Here is a 19175-nt window from a genome sequence, read left to right as displayed (position 1 = left end):
GGTGGTTCATATAACGTACACACTCGATATTTCAGAAAAAAATACTTTTATTTCTTTTATCGTTATATCAACGTAAAAGGAGGGTCGAGACGGAACCTCTCAGCGGGACAGTCCGAAACTGGTTATTTGTGACGAAGAATCCTCCCCTAGTGAAACACGTATCACCAGTGCACTCGGTGACGACCGGTCGTCGTCGACATTCCACAACGAGAACACATGTATTGTGTATACAGACTGATAATCATGTTTCCTCCGTTAAACACCAAGATTGAAATGTTTTTTGTGTTAATGTTTATTATTATACACATTTATTAATTGGTACTTTTCTGTTCAATTTGTTTAAAGTAGAGCTCATCAAATTTGTGTCTAACGAGATAGGTATTGTCCAACACACTATTTCAATAACATAATCGGAGTATCGGAATAAAATATTATTTCTTCACCTCATAAAAAGAAATGAGTTCGATTGTAGAAGAAAAAAATTACGATTTCGATAAAAACGTTGTACGACGAATATGAGTTCTGGCTTTAAAATTAAATACTGACTGTGAATAAAATACTAATGCCAATCAACAACTATACCAACTTTGCATATTTTGATACCACTATATTCTTAAAGCACCATTTTTAATAATTTTAACTTCGTATAAATAATTTATATGAAAAAAAATTGAAATAAATAATATGTTGGTGCTGTTGGCGATATTACCTGTAGTCCATTAAATATTATACCGCAGTCACGTTCGTCTAATGTATTATTTTGACTTGGGTAAACGTGGGTTTGAGATCGTATACACCGATACTAAGGTTTCGTGGCATATGGAGATGCATTCTTGGGTTCACCGCTGAACAAACAAATCCCAGAGATAAAGGCAAGCGAGAATTGTTGTCCACATACGATCATCAGAAGGTTTCGTTGTTGCAAGTAATCAATAACGTTCGAATACAAAACATTCCAACGACTGCCATATTATTGAAATGAAAGGAATGCATTTAATGGGTGGAATACGAATTCGGACGCGTTACCTTACTATGACAAAAGATATGATTTTGTAACCAAAAATACGAACATTTAGTGAATCGTTGCCAAGTTGTGTGAGTGTGTGGCTCAGTCTATATACCTAACCTATCAATTATCAATTTTATGTCCGGCTTATCGTCCCAACGTCTTAAGGAGATAATATGAGCACACTACAATATTTTATTTTTCTCTCTCTGGCTCAAGTACAACATAGACAAAACGCGTTTACTCATGAATCATTATTTTTATATTTTTAAGTTATCTTAGAGTACAATTACCTATTACAAAAACAATAGAAAATAATACTTTTGAAGGTATGACATATCAATTTTTCTAAATATTGTCAAAAAACAGTTTAAATTTACAACATTCTTTTGTTAATTTTTAAAGTTGAATACAAAGTCAAATAAGAATAAAATATAAAATTTATATGTTATACCCTCAAAAATATTATTTGATTTGCAACATTATCGCAGTATTATTTATCAATTTGGATAAAATTGTCTGCAATCGTGTCATTTTCAGTGGTCCATTATGTTATACAGTAACCGTCAAGAAACGTGTTCTTAAAATAGATCTTCGACAATAGTGTTACACCACATTTTACGAATAGTTTAAAATAATATTAACATTACCCAGAGAAAATACAGTGATAGTAATGCGTAATGACTTATGGACAATGGGTCTTACTATTTCGTCAAAAAAGACACATTTCCCGTCATGTCATGGGAAAAGGAAAAAATTACTATACGGGTTGGAGACAAAATTGGAATTTATACATTAACCAATATCGTGAAAATAAATAGCCTAAAAATTTAAAACATATTCGTGAAAAATACGTAATTGATAAATTTGCACAGGAAAACAACAACCATAACTGATAATACTTCTGATTCCAATATAGAATTCTAATTTGACGACTAAATATTTTAGTAATATATATTTGATAGTATATTGTAAATAAAATATTACTGACGGTTCTTGCATATACTTTCCTATACTTATTTGAACGCAAACAATTGTAAATAATTAAATTAAATTATAATAATAATTTTAAAAAAGGGAATAACACTATTTATATAATATATTGTGTGAATATGATGACCTAAACATGGCTGTTTAAATTTAATATGAAGGTTCACGGTGATATAAAATTAAATTAGCGCGCGAACATTTGCTCTGCTTTGCGGAAGGTCGTTTGCCGTCCCAGGCAGGTTGGCGGGGTGAGTTACACTTGCGTATGATACGATCGCGTACGGACCTTTTTAACTACCTATTACGATTGTGTGCATATGATGTACCTACCAAACTTATTGCTACGTCCCCGTTGTTTACAAAAACAAAAATATTTTTGGAAAATAACGTTCAACTAATTTTTATGTCAGAACAACAATTAATGTTCCAAAGTTATCACCGAACGTTCAACGCTTAATTTTACACTTTTATAATCCAACAATATATTTTGAATATCATTAAGTCATTTAAAGAAAAGCAGTCTGAAAAGAATATTAAAATATTCACTATGAATATAAATATAATTAAAGCTGTTCCAACAAAAAACCTCCAACAAATGAACCATGTAATGCAACAACTATACAACCGATTTTAAATAGAATATGAAATTGTATTAATTTTTTTTAAGAGACATAGTTACTATAGATATACTATACCCATTTTAGACCCTGAAAAATCCCGGCGCAATTTACTATAATTGTTTTAGAAACCAAAAAATCCCGGGCGCAATATTTACTATTGTATATTTACTACCTGCTCAATGTGGGTGCAATTTACAAGCGCCCCTCATAATATTGTGGTACCTAGCAAAAGGGACAAAGTACGTAATTGTGAATCACCGGTTACAATAACTAGCTCGATCTTGTAATAGGTAAACGAACTGGTCGACAGACATATAATATACTATTGATGTCAATGTATTAGTTTTAAAAATCAAACTTCGTTTTGTACGAAACACTCGTCAAAACCTAAATAATATACGAGCTGATACAATATTTCGAACTGATATGCAGGCATAAATTAAAATTTTTGAAATTGTTGGTGCTTATTTCAAATGAATAATTTTAAAACGACCAACGCGTCGTGAAAACCATCGAAGAAGAAACTATAATATGTTTTAACGGAATTCGAAACACAATAAGATATATTGACATCCTTTGTAATGTTTGTACTGATCTATATATTACTATCATAATATTATGCGTACATTTTGCTTGACAATAATTGAATTATTAAAACGTCACTACATAAGAAGAGTGTTTTCTTACTTCAGACTCGTCGACGTCGTTATTGTTACGTATTTTATATATAAGATAGGCGAAGGTACACACACGAGCATTGACAAAGTACGACTGCTTTATTTATCATTACGCACGACGGCGGACACACATAATAATCACATAATGTTGTATATATATATATTTATCGTTACAGATAACATATCGGAGTATCGGACACACCGTACAATGTACATACATAACATCTTTCCCTTCTATATAATTTTAGTACAATAAATTAACTTATACAAAATTCATACAATTTAGAAAATAATAATAATGATTTAACATTTACAATTTTACACAATACATAATAAATATAACTTAAAAATTTAAATAGATAAACAATATATTTTTTTTTTTTTTTTTTTTTATTATTCAAGTTCCCTTGGATGTACCTCATCATTTAAATAACTCTTTTTCAATTTGTTTACATGCATTAATCTGATTTTATCACCAACCCGGACTAAATAACTGCACGTTCCCAACATTTTCATTATACGTCCAGTTAACCATTTCTGCCCTTTTGAATTATTTCGAACAAGAACTTTATCATTTATTTCGTACTTAGTAACATTAATATTTTTATTCTTTTCTACAATATTTGGTGGTTTTAATATGGACAAATGATTTTTTGGTTTAAAATTATATATTAAATCTGACGGACTACAACCTGTGCTTGTTGTTGGTGTGTTACGATATGATACTAAAATATTATTAATTTTTGATTGTATTCTTTTTACATCTCTCTCTACACACAAACTCTTTATTAATAATTTTTTTATCGTTTGCACTCCTCGCTCTGCCAACCCATTAGACTCTGGATTGTATGGCGGCGAATGTACTAGTTTTATACAATTTTTCTCACAATATGCTTTAAATTCATTTGCGCCAAAAGGTGGACCATTATCGGTTACCATTATCTCTGGGGAACCAAAACGACAAAAACAATTTTCTAAAACTTCGATTACTTTTGAAGCCGTTGTACTTCCCATTGCAAAACACTCAATCCATTTGCTAAAACTGTCAACAATGATTAATAATTTAACTTGATTTATTTCTAGAAAATCGATGTGTATTCTTTTCCAAGAATCTGATGGATTTTCCCACGGAATATACACTTTCTCACTAACATTCTTATCGTTTTGATTACATTGGCATTCCGTACACGTCTTAATAAACTTATCTATATCAATATCGATATTAGGCCACCATACATACGACCTTGCGAGCATTTTCGAACGAACAATACCCGGATGGTTTTTATGTAATAACATTAATACGTCTTCTCTTAATGACTTTGGAATTACTACGCGATTACCTAATATCAAACAGTCATTTACTAACGATAATTCTTCCCGTCTTTTATAATATTGTTGGCAATCTGATTTTAACGACTTTACCCCCGGCCAACCTTCTTTCGTATACTGACTTATTTCTTTTAATACTTCGTCTGTACTCGTTTTTTTGCTCACTTCCTTATACGTTAAAGGTAAATTTTCTAATAATAAAATTGAACAAGCATTTTCCCCAGTATTACTACTTATACAATTTAGACACATATTCGATCTCCAGTTTGAATATAACTTATCTAACCAAGATCGACCTACTAAAACTTTTTTTACAGAGTTTTCCGTTATAATTAAATATAGTTTAATATTTTTTTGATTTGACATCTCGACATTTACAAGTGTTTGACCTAAAACCTTGACTGGTTCACAATTTACAGAACTTAATTGAATATGTTTTTTTTCTAATTTACATGAATTATTAAAATACATATTAAAATATTTAATCGGCATAACTGAAACCGACGCTCCACTATCTACTTCAAACGGAATAAGCTTATTATTAACTTTGATTTTAATCACAAGTGGATTTCCCCCACTATTCTGAGACACATTATTTACTAAATCAATAGACTCTAAATTATTTTTAATTTTTGTCTTACACATTTTCGACGTATGACCTTTTAATTTACATGAAAAACATTCCCACTCTCTGGCTGGACACGTACGGACATCGTGCTTCCTTCCACATCTATAGCATTGACCAAACTTAAGACTTCGTGAACTTTGACTGCCGTGCTGAATTGACTGACCATTTTTTTGACCAGGTTTTGACGACTTCCCAGACCACGGTTTTCCACCAGAATTTCCGTTCCACTTGAGTTCCGACTTCGATGACGAATGTGTTTGACGAGACACATTTTTCCCATTATTGATAAAATTTACTTGTGATTTATTGTTCATTTGTTGTGTTTGATTACAAACCAACTCCGAATCCAAAGCAATTTTACATGCTTCTTCAAACGTTAGGGACTCTATACCAAGTAATTTTCGTTGACACGATTCATCACTTATCCCTACAATAAGCCGATCTCGCAGTGCATCGTTTAAAAACGAACCAAATACACAAAAACTTGATAATTTTTTTAATGCTGTTATGTACTCCCGAGTTGACTCACCCTGGTTCTGTGTACGTTGGTTAAAAATAAATCTTTCACTCACTACAAGACGACGTGGTGAATATATTTCTTCCAATTTGGACACTAACTCGTCGTATGACTTTAATTGTGGTTCCTCCGGCAAACAAGCATCTTTTAATTGACTATATGCTTCCGAACCAATGTATGCGATTAAATAGGACTTTTTATCAGCCTCTTTAACTTTTAAAACGGTCAACTGCGCGTTTAATCGATCTAAATAATTACTGAATGATTCCGAACCCGGTATGTATTGCGAAATATTCGACATTATAATCACAACAAGAAAATTAAATAATATTTTCACCGAATTTTCATCTTCGTCGCCAAATGTTACGTATTTTATATATAAGATAGGCGAAGGTACACACACGAGCATTGACAAAGTACGACTGCTTTATTTATCATTACGCACGACGGCGGACACACATAATAATCACATAATGTTGTATATATATATATTTATCGTTACAGATAACATATCGGAGTATCGGACACACCGTACAATGTACATACATAACAGTTATTAATACTCATTAATTACTATTCGGTACCTACTTAATTTAATTATTCTTTCTACGGACGATAGTGCCGTACCTACTTTATTATTATATTATTTTATACTGTTGCGCACTCGAACAATGCCGGCAATATCGTCGAATTTTCACGATTTTAAATATCGAAAACTTATAATGTCCTCTAACGGTCGCGAATTCTCGGCGGTTTACATATTTTAACGCAGCGACCGTTATAATAACAATACGTATATCACATTAAATCGTATTTTATTTATCATATGTTATTCTAATAATATCGGTGGAGTAGTGTCGATAGGTTAGGACCTATACACCGAACTACCCGTAAATCTAACCCGTATAGTGTGCACAATAATATAATATACCTATTGTATTACTATGGGATCGTATTATAATATTATATACCTACGCTGCTTGCTCTGTCTGGGACCGATTTTTCAAACGGCTGTTTTATTAAAAAAAGTCGATTATCTCCTAAGCATAAACCAAGTTAATAAACGGCTGTTCATCAGCACCCAATTTATTTTCGGTCCGACGGCGGCGTCGAATGATTAACCGCGAATCGTCGAGACCTGACGATATGTATATAGTTCGGTATCGACTCGATTAAGTCGAACACGGCACGCGCTTACATTTCTCTGGCGTCGAGCAATATTATTAAAATTGCTGCCGACAGTCGTGATTTTTTCGACTGCGTGTGTAACAATATTATAATATTATTATTAATATCGACGATCTACGAGACGGACCGGCCCCGCGGGGAGCGTATATATATTCTGAAATATTATCATTATTTTTGAGACGGTGTAAACGACGCTGACAAAACGCTTTTCGTCGACTTTCGGCGGACGCGTAATCAATTCCGAGGCGAAACCGTGTTTCCCGTCGAATCCATTAATTACGTTTCTAATCATCGTCATCGTATATAGGTACCTGATATTATATATATGCGTCCCGATTCAGTATTTTGTTTTAATAACACACACTCACATAAATATATATAATCTACATAATATATAGGTAATGAGTACGATGTATATTATAATGAATACGTGTGAACATTATCTCTACGATTCGTATATTTATATATTATTATACTTCTGCCCACTGACGACGTCACGACGACGACTGTCTTAGGTGTATTATAAGTATTCAAATAGTATTATTATTATTATTATTATTACTATTATTATTATTATTATTATTATTATTATTATATAGTAATATACGCCTGGCGTCGTCGTGGGCTCTGAATATTATTGTATACAACACACTACAACATAATAATATTATTCCGACGCGGAATTTTTATTAGGTACTAATAAATTAATATATCAAGGGAACATGACGTTTCCATTTTATCGCATTAAGAACGCTTGCCAACACGTATGTGTGTGTATATAATATGATATATATGTATATATAACGCGTACCGCAGCCGTATATTATATTATGATTATTATAATATTAGTCGTGTACACGACGAGAAATTACTAGAATTATTATTATTATTATTATTATTAATGTCGCGAGGAGAATAATATGATATTTTTTATAACACCTACTTTATTGATGTTCCACTGCGGGCAGACGATCGATATTTTATCGGTAGATTTGTGCGTATGAAATCGTATTTCGACGGTTGCCCTCGTAAGTCTGATTTAAAAATTAAAATTAAAAACCTAGTGCTATTTAAAAAGTATCGTATAACGCGCGTAACAGTGCGCGTACGACTCTTCGTATATAATAGTTATTTCTGTATAATATAATTTTGCTTGTATTTTACTATTTTTTTTTTTTTATCCATTTTATTACGTCCGTCTTTAATATTCGTAAATTAAGCTTAATCCCGTTTAATCACACCAAACATTATCCTCGTAGCAAAAATAGAAACGAATGAAAATAGTTTCGTCTGCGGGACTTCAATAAAACTCCTTCAGCGCGTACACAATTGCATCAGGCAACCACAGCAGTGCAATGTTACATTTGCAAATGCAGTTACGTGGAAAACACTAAAACTTAATAGTATAAATACACCGTTAAAAAGAAGAATTTAGTATCAGCTTAGAGTTTAGAGCCAAAGCATAAATTTGGCCACAAACTCCGAGATAAGATTTATCTAGGACGCGTCCGACATGTATACACAAATCTAGTTATATTACTGCAAGTGTAACTAAACTTGGCTCTTCCTAGGAATGACGTTCAGACGTTTAAATCTTCGGTTGAGACACTAATCCATCGGGCTATAGGTGCAATATGATGTCAATTACTGTAAAATATCAGCAGCGGTAAATTTATCTAGATGTATTACATAAATATAAATTGTCGGTTAATATATTAAACAAGCAAATATTTCCAGCGTAATATTAATTGATAATTGCCAAAACTTATCATTGAGCGATCGACGGATAAACGTCATTAATACAATATAATATTACATAATAAGTCATAACGTCACTTATCATAATGACGAAACGGTTTGGAACGAATTAATGCCACCCCCTTCAAAGACGGTGTATGATGGCGTATTTATTTAAATAAGCATTTAAAAAAAAATACTTAGATCCGAACGGTTAAGGTGCAGGAACATGTTCGTCAATATGTGAGAATCTACGGTTTGACCAACGGTATCAGTACCTAGGTAAAATATTGTATAAAATCGAAGATAAAACTCGCACGGTTTTCGTCGTTTTGATTTCATACGTCGATATCGCAAGTGCATATTCTATTGTAATATTCTTTAATGTGATTTAAAAATAGTAATATTGCATTATTATACTATGTGAGCTTGTATATTGTGATAGCCAAGAATTCGTTGGAAAACGATTTGTTTAAGTCCGACGTTATATTAAATTTGGCTGTTAATCAACCACAATGATAATGTATTTTGTGAGTATAATATATAATATTATAATGTACATCAAAATGTGAGAACAACTCTCTAAAATGTGAGTCGTCACGGAACTGGCTAGAAAAATGTACACCGGCAGTTGTAATAATTACGTCGTCGAATTGTTGCTTTTCATATTTTTGAATTGATCCAGTTTTGATCAGTTCGGTGTTTGTATTGCCATCAATTCAAGTACGGTCGGATGCGATAATAATACCCAAAGCTGACGCGACACTATTAATCATTTATAGATCTCGGAAGGGTATATTATCTCGAGCTAAGCTCTTTAACAACGTGACGTGCTTTTTACATTTTCAAATCGACTTTTTATTTTTACAAGAGATAAATGTCGTATACTATATAAAATGTTAGATTTAATACACTAACGGCATAACGAGTGTTACGCTTTCCGATGGAATATTATTGTACGCCAAATATTTGGCGAGGACAACTCAATCGAAATCCCCAACGTCGTTATTAAAATAATATTATACTGTGTTGACTTGAACGATTGTTAATGCGATCGTAAATCCGCAGCACGTGCGCATCTACCGAAATCGCTCCCCGGGAAATAGAGTTGTCGCTAATAAAATACAATATTATATTATGATATTTATATTTTTTCATCTCCGTTGCAGTCGTATGGCAGAGACGACGGGATAACTGTTCGGAACTATTATCGGTTGTCTCGTAATGTATGATAATATTATTATTATTATGAAGACGATACGACGATAACGCCCAGCTCTTGCAAGCCCGCAAAACCCCGTCGCAGATGTTCCCGACAATATTATATATTATACTATTTATGTGGAAACCGTAGTTTCGACACCGTACATAAACACGCATTATAGGTACATATATATATAAACGTATAATATATATTATATCAGTACATCACAAGAATAGCTAAATATATATATAACGTAATATATGGTGGAAAACGGAAAAGTTGTGACGTACTGCACACGTATATTACAGGGCGATTCACTTAGAATGAAACCCAATTTCTTAATTTTAACTATGAATATTATATTATATTCTGATTTTTAGTATCATACTTTCAAATTTTTGATTTTTTTTGTATATTATAGGTATACTATAGGTACTTAAGGAGTTGTGGAGATACATACTACTGTTTTTCAAATGAAAATTAAGAACCCACTTTTTTATTGTTAATTATTTAGAACATCATTTTTTTTTTAAAATATTGATGTAGGCACCCTAATGGCTAATTCAAATTCGAACTAGTAGGTTATCAGTTATTAAAATATTTATACTAAAGATAATAGTCCATAACAAAAGTTTTAAAAAAATATAAAATATATTATATAATATCGGATCTAGCATCTGTTTATTATACTTAGACCATATATTTTATAAATTATGAATATTGATAGTTTAATATTAATAATTACTATATTATATTTAAAATTATCGAAGCCACCATTTATTTCAAAACAATTATCATAAACCAATAATAACTTTATTAGTACAACAAGTTAAATAAATCAAAAACTACCCTTTCGAATTTTGATTTTGATGCCACAACATTTTTAGAAAATGAATCTGATAATCAATTTACTGTAGAAAGGGAGATTTGCATTTGAAAAACATAAGTTTATATCTCCTCGACTCATTTAAAAGTGTAAATAAAAATCAAGAATAAGAAAATATTATGGTCTTTATGTACTTAGTATTTAAAAATTTCAAAAATCAAATTTTTAATAATTTCATTATTGAAGAAGAAATAGGGGGAGGGGAGGGGGAGTATACTACGCTGTACGTGCAATATATACGATCCTCGTGTATTTTTCCCTCGACAAAACCCTTATTTACTCGTTTCCATATTATAATAATATAGTCCACTGTACAAACCATATAGTATGACATACCTACTCCAAACGATATTGACACGCCGCCGTGGCTCCGTCTTATATAACGCATTATATATTGTAATATATACGCGCATTATAATATTATATTGTAATGCCGTATCCTTTACCACACATAACATTATAATAATAATATATAAAATATGCACAAACAAATATAATAATATATTACTGGCACACAATATTATATTATATTGTATAATATATATATATATATATTATATAATATACATATATTACACGCCGTGGTACGCGATACTCGTTTATGTACAATAATGCTGCAATATCTGTAGCGTAAAAGGGTCCGTACGTGTATATTATATATATTTATAGGCGGGCGTGCGCCCCGTAAGAAAGGTTTTTCCGTCCTCCTCCGGTGGGTGGCATAAATCACACACATATAGTCACGGGTTTTCGACTGCGGCGGGAAAAACTTTCGGAGCCGGGCGGACGGGCGCGCGCGCCACTGTAAAAATTATACCATTGCCACGCGATTCACCCACCGGCGAACATGATAATAATATATAAGCCTTGCCACTGGAAAAACGGAAAAGTCGGTCGCGTTTATCATAGTGGCGTGGTCCGCGGCGAAAACTCTATAAATAATATAACGATAAAATCGAGATTATCACTGCGCCGCCTGGATCCGCCGGGGCTGCGTGTAGATCGCGGAGCAGAATTCCACCAACTCCCTCCCCCCCCCCTCCCTCGCAACCACCCACTGCCCTTTGGGAAAAATCAAACTGTATATTTTTTAAAAGACGCACGGGGTTTGGTTTGACGAAATCAAGTTTTTGTGTTTAGACCGACAAAAATAAAAATATTAATATGGAAAAATAACGGTTTTTTGTTTGGAAAAATTGGATATTGTTATAAGCCACGGTGTTTGGAATTTTGGAAATTTCGCAAACGATCTCGCGATCAATTTTATACCCGAACACGTAATTCTATAATAAAACTATTAAAATGACTCTAAAAAGTTTTTCACTCCGTCCAGGCGTTAACGAAAACCACGAAATTGCCATTGGCCCTTAAATAATATAACGGCACACCTGCGAAAACCGATTAATAAACGTTACATAAATCCCATTAATCGGCCGAGCAAATCGACCTTAAAATCGCCCATTTAACCGTCCATCTATGTTGATTTGTAAATGGTTCGCTGTAAGTATTGATTTTTGCTCGTTATCGCGAAATAAATAATATTATATTATATTATTATTGCACAGTATTCATCAAACGATCAGCTACGGTAATAATATTGAATCTTTGCGACCCTATTTACAACCGCCGAAGGAAAACGAAATATTTTATTTTTATTCTTCTCGTGGCGATTTATATAATTTTAACGATGTCGTCAATACGCTGATTTACCTACGCTGTTTACACAAGACATCATATTTTCTATGAATAGTATATTATAATTTGCAGTATATCGTTCGCCAACTATCGTACGGCGAACTGCACGTTAGCTCCGGGGCTATATTATTATGTACAAAGCGTGAAATTGTTTACGGATTTGTTTTGAATAAATAATAATAATATTCGATGATTTATGCGCTACCGCCAAAAAAAACAATCGAAGATAAATGGCCCTATATTATATTATTATTAATATCGGGAGCGTATAAAATCGTTATGCAATTAAATAAATCGTCTGTATCGCACTAGCCATCTTACTATTCAGCAAACTGATAATTATTCAGAGCAAATAAAACATTTTTAATGACGATTGTTTTTTTTTTCCTACGTCTCAGTTATATTGTTTTATTATTGTAATGAGTTTCAATCAAACGTAATCTTATCATTATAGCGTTTCAGACACAATAACGCAACAAAATAATACAACAAAACGAGAATGGACACCATTCATCCGTTCAAGAGTTAAATGTTGATACAGTTATCGTGTTGATCTACTTCAAAGTGGGCATTACACTTAATGTTTAATTTCAGACGTTGTTTGTATTTATAATTCATAAGCGTTTCCCACTGCGAGGAAATTAATTACAATTCAAAGATTAACATCAAATTCTCTTCAACGTTTCTATACAAAATATAGAAACATTAATAATATTGTTCGCACTGTGAATAATATATAATATTTTGTATAGTACGTTGCTTGCCTTAGTAATGTACATTTTTATTCGATTGTTAAGTTTCAATGTTTTTCGACTCACGAACAAAAGCCAACCCCGCCCCACTTCCATCCCTAACATGAACATCGTAACCTCGTCTTTAATTTATAATTATACTTAATATACATATAAATATCATATCCATCCCTCGCAGTTACTGCACCGTAAGTCGTTGGCTAATTTAATGCGATCATTATAGCAGTGTTTTCCACATAGTACTGAATCACACGAAGACGAACTAATATTATATGATATAATAACGTAGGTATGTTATGTTTGAAAGAAAAGTCGATAAACGTTTACGTGGAATACCTATATTTATAACAATTTGAAATTGATAAATTATACAATAAATAAAATATATATTCATTGAAACTGTACAGACACATATAGTATACACCGCAATGTTTTATAAAGGATGAATTTAATATAATAATATACGTCTTCATAACTACAATGTTAATAAATAATTAAAATTATTTTTGTTAACCGTTTTTTTCATACTCAGATTTTCTTTATTTTAACGTTTATATTATACAATATTAATCTTCTTATTCCATAATAGTAATACTGACGGTATTAATGTATATAATAATAAAATATGTATTTCAACGTCAGTTGGTGGATATAATTGTCATCTCTGTAAAATCTATTCGTTGGTCAACCATAGTGTTTTTTGCCCAATAGGTCATATTAATATTATGTACTTAATAATATTCATACTCGTCTGAGTGTTAATCCTTCGTATTTCCCCTTCGTTATATTAATAAATATTTTGTAGATACGTCAGTATAATATGACACACAAAATAGTTATAATATAATAATATTAGACTCGTCGAAAATTGATGTTAGTTTGTTTTATTTTTAATCGATCTCAATAACTGCAACTTTTCAGCCGCTATCAAGACACTTTAAATTTATATTTTTTTATTCTGTCACACATAATAATATATTGATTTGTTTTATAAAAAAATTAACATTTTAATGTTAGGAAACGATGATATTCGATATTCGGTTAAAATGTGTTGTCCTGTTGGGCCAATTTCTGTTTTTTTTTTTTTTTTAGTTATAAGCATAGTATATTTTCATGCATAAACATGTTTTTATTTTTATTTAAATTGACTCCACACCACTTTTTCAATATAATAAACAATGGTGACTATGAAAATTATTGTTAAATCGCTACGGAAAATCGATTGTACTGTATATACCGCGATGCCGTTATAAAGTTACAAAACAAGATGTATGTGCGTAAACTGCAGACAACGACGTAAAGGAACCGTCGAAGAAAATTAAAATTGATAACCGTAATGGATATAACATAATAATATAAATAATATGTATAGACAGTTCTCAGAACTCGAGAATTGTTTTCCACACAAACTTTTTCAGTCTTCCATAAACGATCGGATGACATTGCAAGCAATAAATGTGTGTGCGTAACGGATAAAAAACAACAACCACGAAAAACTACGAAAAACCAATAACTTTTTTTTGTCCAAACGGCGGCTTTCTGCAAGCTGAAGTAGAAAACACTGCGGGAGCATTTAACTTAGAGAAAAAAATACGGTGCCTCGAGATCTCGTCATTCGGCAATCTTCGGTTTTATGGCTTCGGTTATTACACGGTATTTTATTACGACAAGCTCATAAATTTCTAGTCAAATTCGTGTTAAACGCGTTATTAAAACGAGGCTATAGAGATACTATGAGGTACAATGATAAACCCGATCCAACAATAACGACTATGATGATGATAGTAATAATAAAAAAACACCTACGTATCAATGAACTCGATAACTTACTACAAGTATCCAACTGTACAGATGCGTATTATAAAACTGCAACTAAAAACGATCGACCTTAAAATAATAACCTGCAAAATATAATAGTTGAATAGTATATGGTGCGACGGACCATTAATATGATACCTACGGGGTGATTTACGAAGCAAAATATTACTCAACCAAATATTTTCCTTTAATAATGCATCTGTTCAAATAATTATATATTTAGTAATTTAGGAAGTATACCAAGAACCACATTTTGAAATACGTAGATTTTGTATACCATTTAAGAATAGTGTCCCGAGGGTGACATAAACTGAGTGAGAAACCGCTCTTGTTTAGCAGATGATTTATTTTTACATTTTAATGTTTCTACATAGAAATTCAAACGAGTATAGTTTCTAATTTATTAAAATGCCTGTAAAGAATAATAGTCCTTAACAATGGAATATACTTAAGACATAAAAATAGATGTAATCTTTATTCTAGTATACTATTATTATACTCAGACAATATTAAAACATTATATAATGTCAATAATAGATTAAAACTAATTAAAATAATTTTAAAATCCCCGTAGCGATTCACCTTTCATATTTTCCAAACATATTGCTATTAAATATTATTATCCTACATACACAACGTTTAATAACTCAAACACTGTTCGTTTGAATTTAGATGCATAATTCTCATTTTTAAAAGTATACTTACAATATATCGTCTGCTCAACAATTTACAGTAAGAAATTATGGTGCTCATTTGAAAAACATTAGTTTGTATCGCCACAGCCCACAGGATATTCTTTTATAATGACATAAAAAAATCGAGGGAATTTGAAATAGTGTACGGTCTTTAATAAAACTTAAAAAATTTAAAAGTCTCAATTTGAATAAATATATTTTGACTACAATAGGGTAAAATGAGGATCAGCATGCTTGGTGAATCACTCTGTATACGAAGTGATCAGAGATATATTATGTTGTAAAGACCGGGGATAACGGTTTGATAAAAATCGTATGGGTTTTCATCTATTTTCGTAGCATGAATAATATATTATGATCGCGCCGCATAAGCGTCACGAGTATATTTACAATTTTCTTTTACTTCGCAGACATTCGTCTCCGTTATATAATACTTCGTCACACAACTAACAGACACGATGTCCGTCAAACAAAATAAAAGTTTAACTGCTTTTAATTAACTTTAACGCAGTTTAACAGCCATTACGATAATGATCTGTCCTAAAAACCATGTTTTTAAATTTCTGTTCCAATATAAATTTTTAAACGTGTATATTTGATTGTTTTCACTGTTGGTATACTGCCGAATCGTTAAAAGTAAACCCGAGCACAGTATAATAATAGGTTTGTTCAATAAAAACTCGATTTAATTAAATCAAATTATTCACGATTTAATTCTCTTAAAAAAAAAAAATATATTTTATTCCGAAGAAAATATATTTTCTAATCGAAAACACTGAAGCAGCAGAGGTCCTGTGTAACGAGATTAATCTGGTGTTTGTTTAATATCACGTGAAATTGAATTTAACTCTTGAGTGTTGTATTGCCAAATAAAATGGTTTTCTGATCATAATATTACCAATCTCGTGTGATCCTAGTGTTGTAGGTACTACATAATTATAGAGAATTCGTATTGATTTATGTAAATAGTGTTTATTTACTCATTCGTTCTTAAATTGAAAAAATAAAACACTTAAACGGTGTATACTTATTTTAATTCCTGTTTGGTCTTATGTATATAATTTTGATAAATTGTATTTATATTGAAACGCGTAGATATTTTGTACAGTGTGGCATTTCAATTTAAATGTAAATAAATTTAAAGTTGTTGACGTTTTACTTAGGCACATTTTTATAATCATAATATTATAATCGTTGCTTTGCTTGGATCTAGGGCAATTTTTAGATTTGAACAACAATTTTAATATTGAAATAAACTGTATTTACGTCATATTATAATATTAAAGTAATGAAAATTACTATCAACTGAGAATTTATTAATTATAAACTTGATTAAACTATGTAAAATACGCGAATTATGCAGTAAAAGTTTATTATTACTAAATAATACGCTTTAACGAAAGTTTATAAAATAAAATTAATAACAGTCGACTAAATGTTTGTAGTACGAAAAAAAATATATTAAAATAAAAACTATTAGAGTACCCACACAAAATAGGTACTTATAATAACTAATTTATTAAACACCAATTCAAAACTAATGTGGTGTAATAATTATTATTCGATCCATCGTAAATAATTAAAACTATTATTATTAGCGTCAGGTACTGTATATACAAATACAAATAATAAAGTGTATGCATAATGGGCGTAGTATTCTATTGTTGTTTTTCAAAACATAGATATATGCTCCCAAATAGAGCGCTGCTATAACTTTTTTAATTCAATTGTATATTGGCTAAAAACTCGAACCATAAATGATTTCGTCCTCTCAATCGAACGTTGAAATAATTTATTATGTTTTTCATGGTTATGATGGTTATGACGACCTTCGGTCATCGTTCGTCACCTGTGCCATATATGATCAAATTGCGCTCACAAATTTATCACATTTAACATCAACTGCCTTTAATTGTTTAGCTATCCTAATCACATTTTGCCTATAATAATTCTAATATTCGATCATAGAACGCGAACGATTGTACAATATTATATTGTACGATTATTGTTTGTAACTATCTGAACTATCAAAGTTCCTGTATAATAATATCTATATATGATTTAACAGAAGAAATCAAATTTAAAAAAATTGTATTAATATTGTTACCTACGTTGTTCAAATTATTTTGTAATAATATAAATATGTTTTGGTAATCCATCCCTAATTAAAATATCCCTAAGAGCCAAGTCAAAGCATTACGAAAAATCACAACTTGATAAATAACAGTTTTTTATGATACACAACTTCTAACTCATTAGTCATTAGCATTATAATACGAGTATTTATAACTCATAATTCATAATAATATATTGGTTTTTATTTGATACACATTTTATAGTACCAACATTGCATATTTGTTGGTAGGTACGTTTTAATTCTCAAAAGTTCGCCTACATATATTATACTATTTATACCTATAGATAAATATTTTGTCAAACGTTTAAAATTTAAGCGAACTTTTCATTTTATCTTTTGTTAATAATCATTGTAAGTTTATTATTATTTGGTGTCTCATAACTTGTCTTTACGCATACAAGCTAAGTACAAAAGTTTATTTTTCGAACGAGTAGAATATAATATTAACAAGGCTGGATATTAGTACATTCCACGGTGATAATAATAGTATTACGTGTGTATAATATTATGGTGGTCCATGTTACCTACACATACAACTTTAATATTATTTTCGTTATGATAATAGCATATAAATAAATAAGCGCGTGTTGTAGCTACAAACACGGTTTTTGCGGAAAACGTAGTTTGTCATCTGTTTTATGTAACGTCGAAAGGAGAAAACGATAAAACCGTGTACACGCGGAATGAACCCAGAGAAACCTCTTGCTATATATACGATTTTTCGTCGTGTATATGAATGTGTTTTTTCGGTAATTTAGGAAACGATGCGTCTTCTTTATTGCTTTCGATGCACACGAAAGTGCATTGACATTGTGTTTATTGTTCATCCCGTAAAATACCCATTTTATTGTTAACGGTGCGCGATTTTTCTTCTGCAGCGGGCCTTTCCCGGTTGGCTCGATAACGTCTCGGGATTTATGGTTTATTTACTTAAACGTTGTCGTTTACTCTTTGCCCGGAACGAACGGGATAATGTATGTCCATTAAAAGAAGGAAACTAACTACCAACTACAGGTTTATGTCGGTTAAAACGTTGTGGGCACGATGAGCTGTGCATAATATTATAATATTATAATATGCGTATATCTAAATCTATATAGATGTGGTGCAATTCGCACATCGGTAAAATATTTTTATTCGTTCATCGGTTGGTTTCTTCATTATTCGCATTCTGCGCGTTACGCTTGGTGCGAGTGGGACATATTTTTTAAATACAACCATATTATCGTTTTTTCGTTACGTTATAATATTATAATATTGTCAATATGGAGAGAAATCATGTTATCTGAGTAATTA

General features: G+C 31.2%; 2 protein-coding genes across 3 annotated transcripts in view; one reads left to right on the top strand and one right to left on the bottom strand.

Annotated features, from left to right (window-relative positions):
* LOC132951576 (monocarboxylate transporter 2) overlaps positions 1–19175 on the top strand; it is a 172860-nt gene that overhangs the window by 122247 nt on the left and 31438 nt on the right. The gene's annotated exons all lie outside the window — the stretch shown is intronic.
* Positions 3374–6310, bottom strand: LOC132951574 (uncharacterized). Its single transcript, XM_061023346.1, has one exon. The coding sequence runs from the start codon at positions 6174–6176 to the stop codon at positions 3687–3689; it is 2490 nt and encodes an 829-aa protein (XP_060879329.1). The 5' UTR covers positions 6177–6310; the 3' UTR covers positions 3374–3686.

Source organism: Metopolophium dirhodum, chromosome 9 (assembly GCF_019925205.1).
Source record: "Metopolophium dirhodum isolate CAU chromosome 9, ASM1992520v1, whole genome shotgun sequence".
Taxonomy (NCBI): Eukaryota; Metazoa; Arthropoda; class Insecta; order Hemiptera; family Aphididae; genus Metopolophium; species Metopolophium dirhodum.
This window is presented reverse-complemented; position numbering and strand designations above follow the sequence as displayed.

Coding starts and splice junctions, on each gene's coding strand:
- LOC132951574 (XM_061023346.1), bottom strand. CDS start 6,176: ATGCTCGTGTGTGTACCTTCGCCTATCTTATATATAAAATACGTAACA.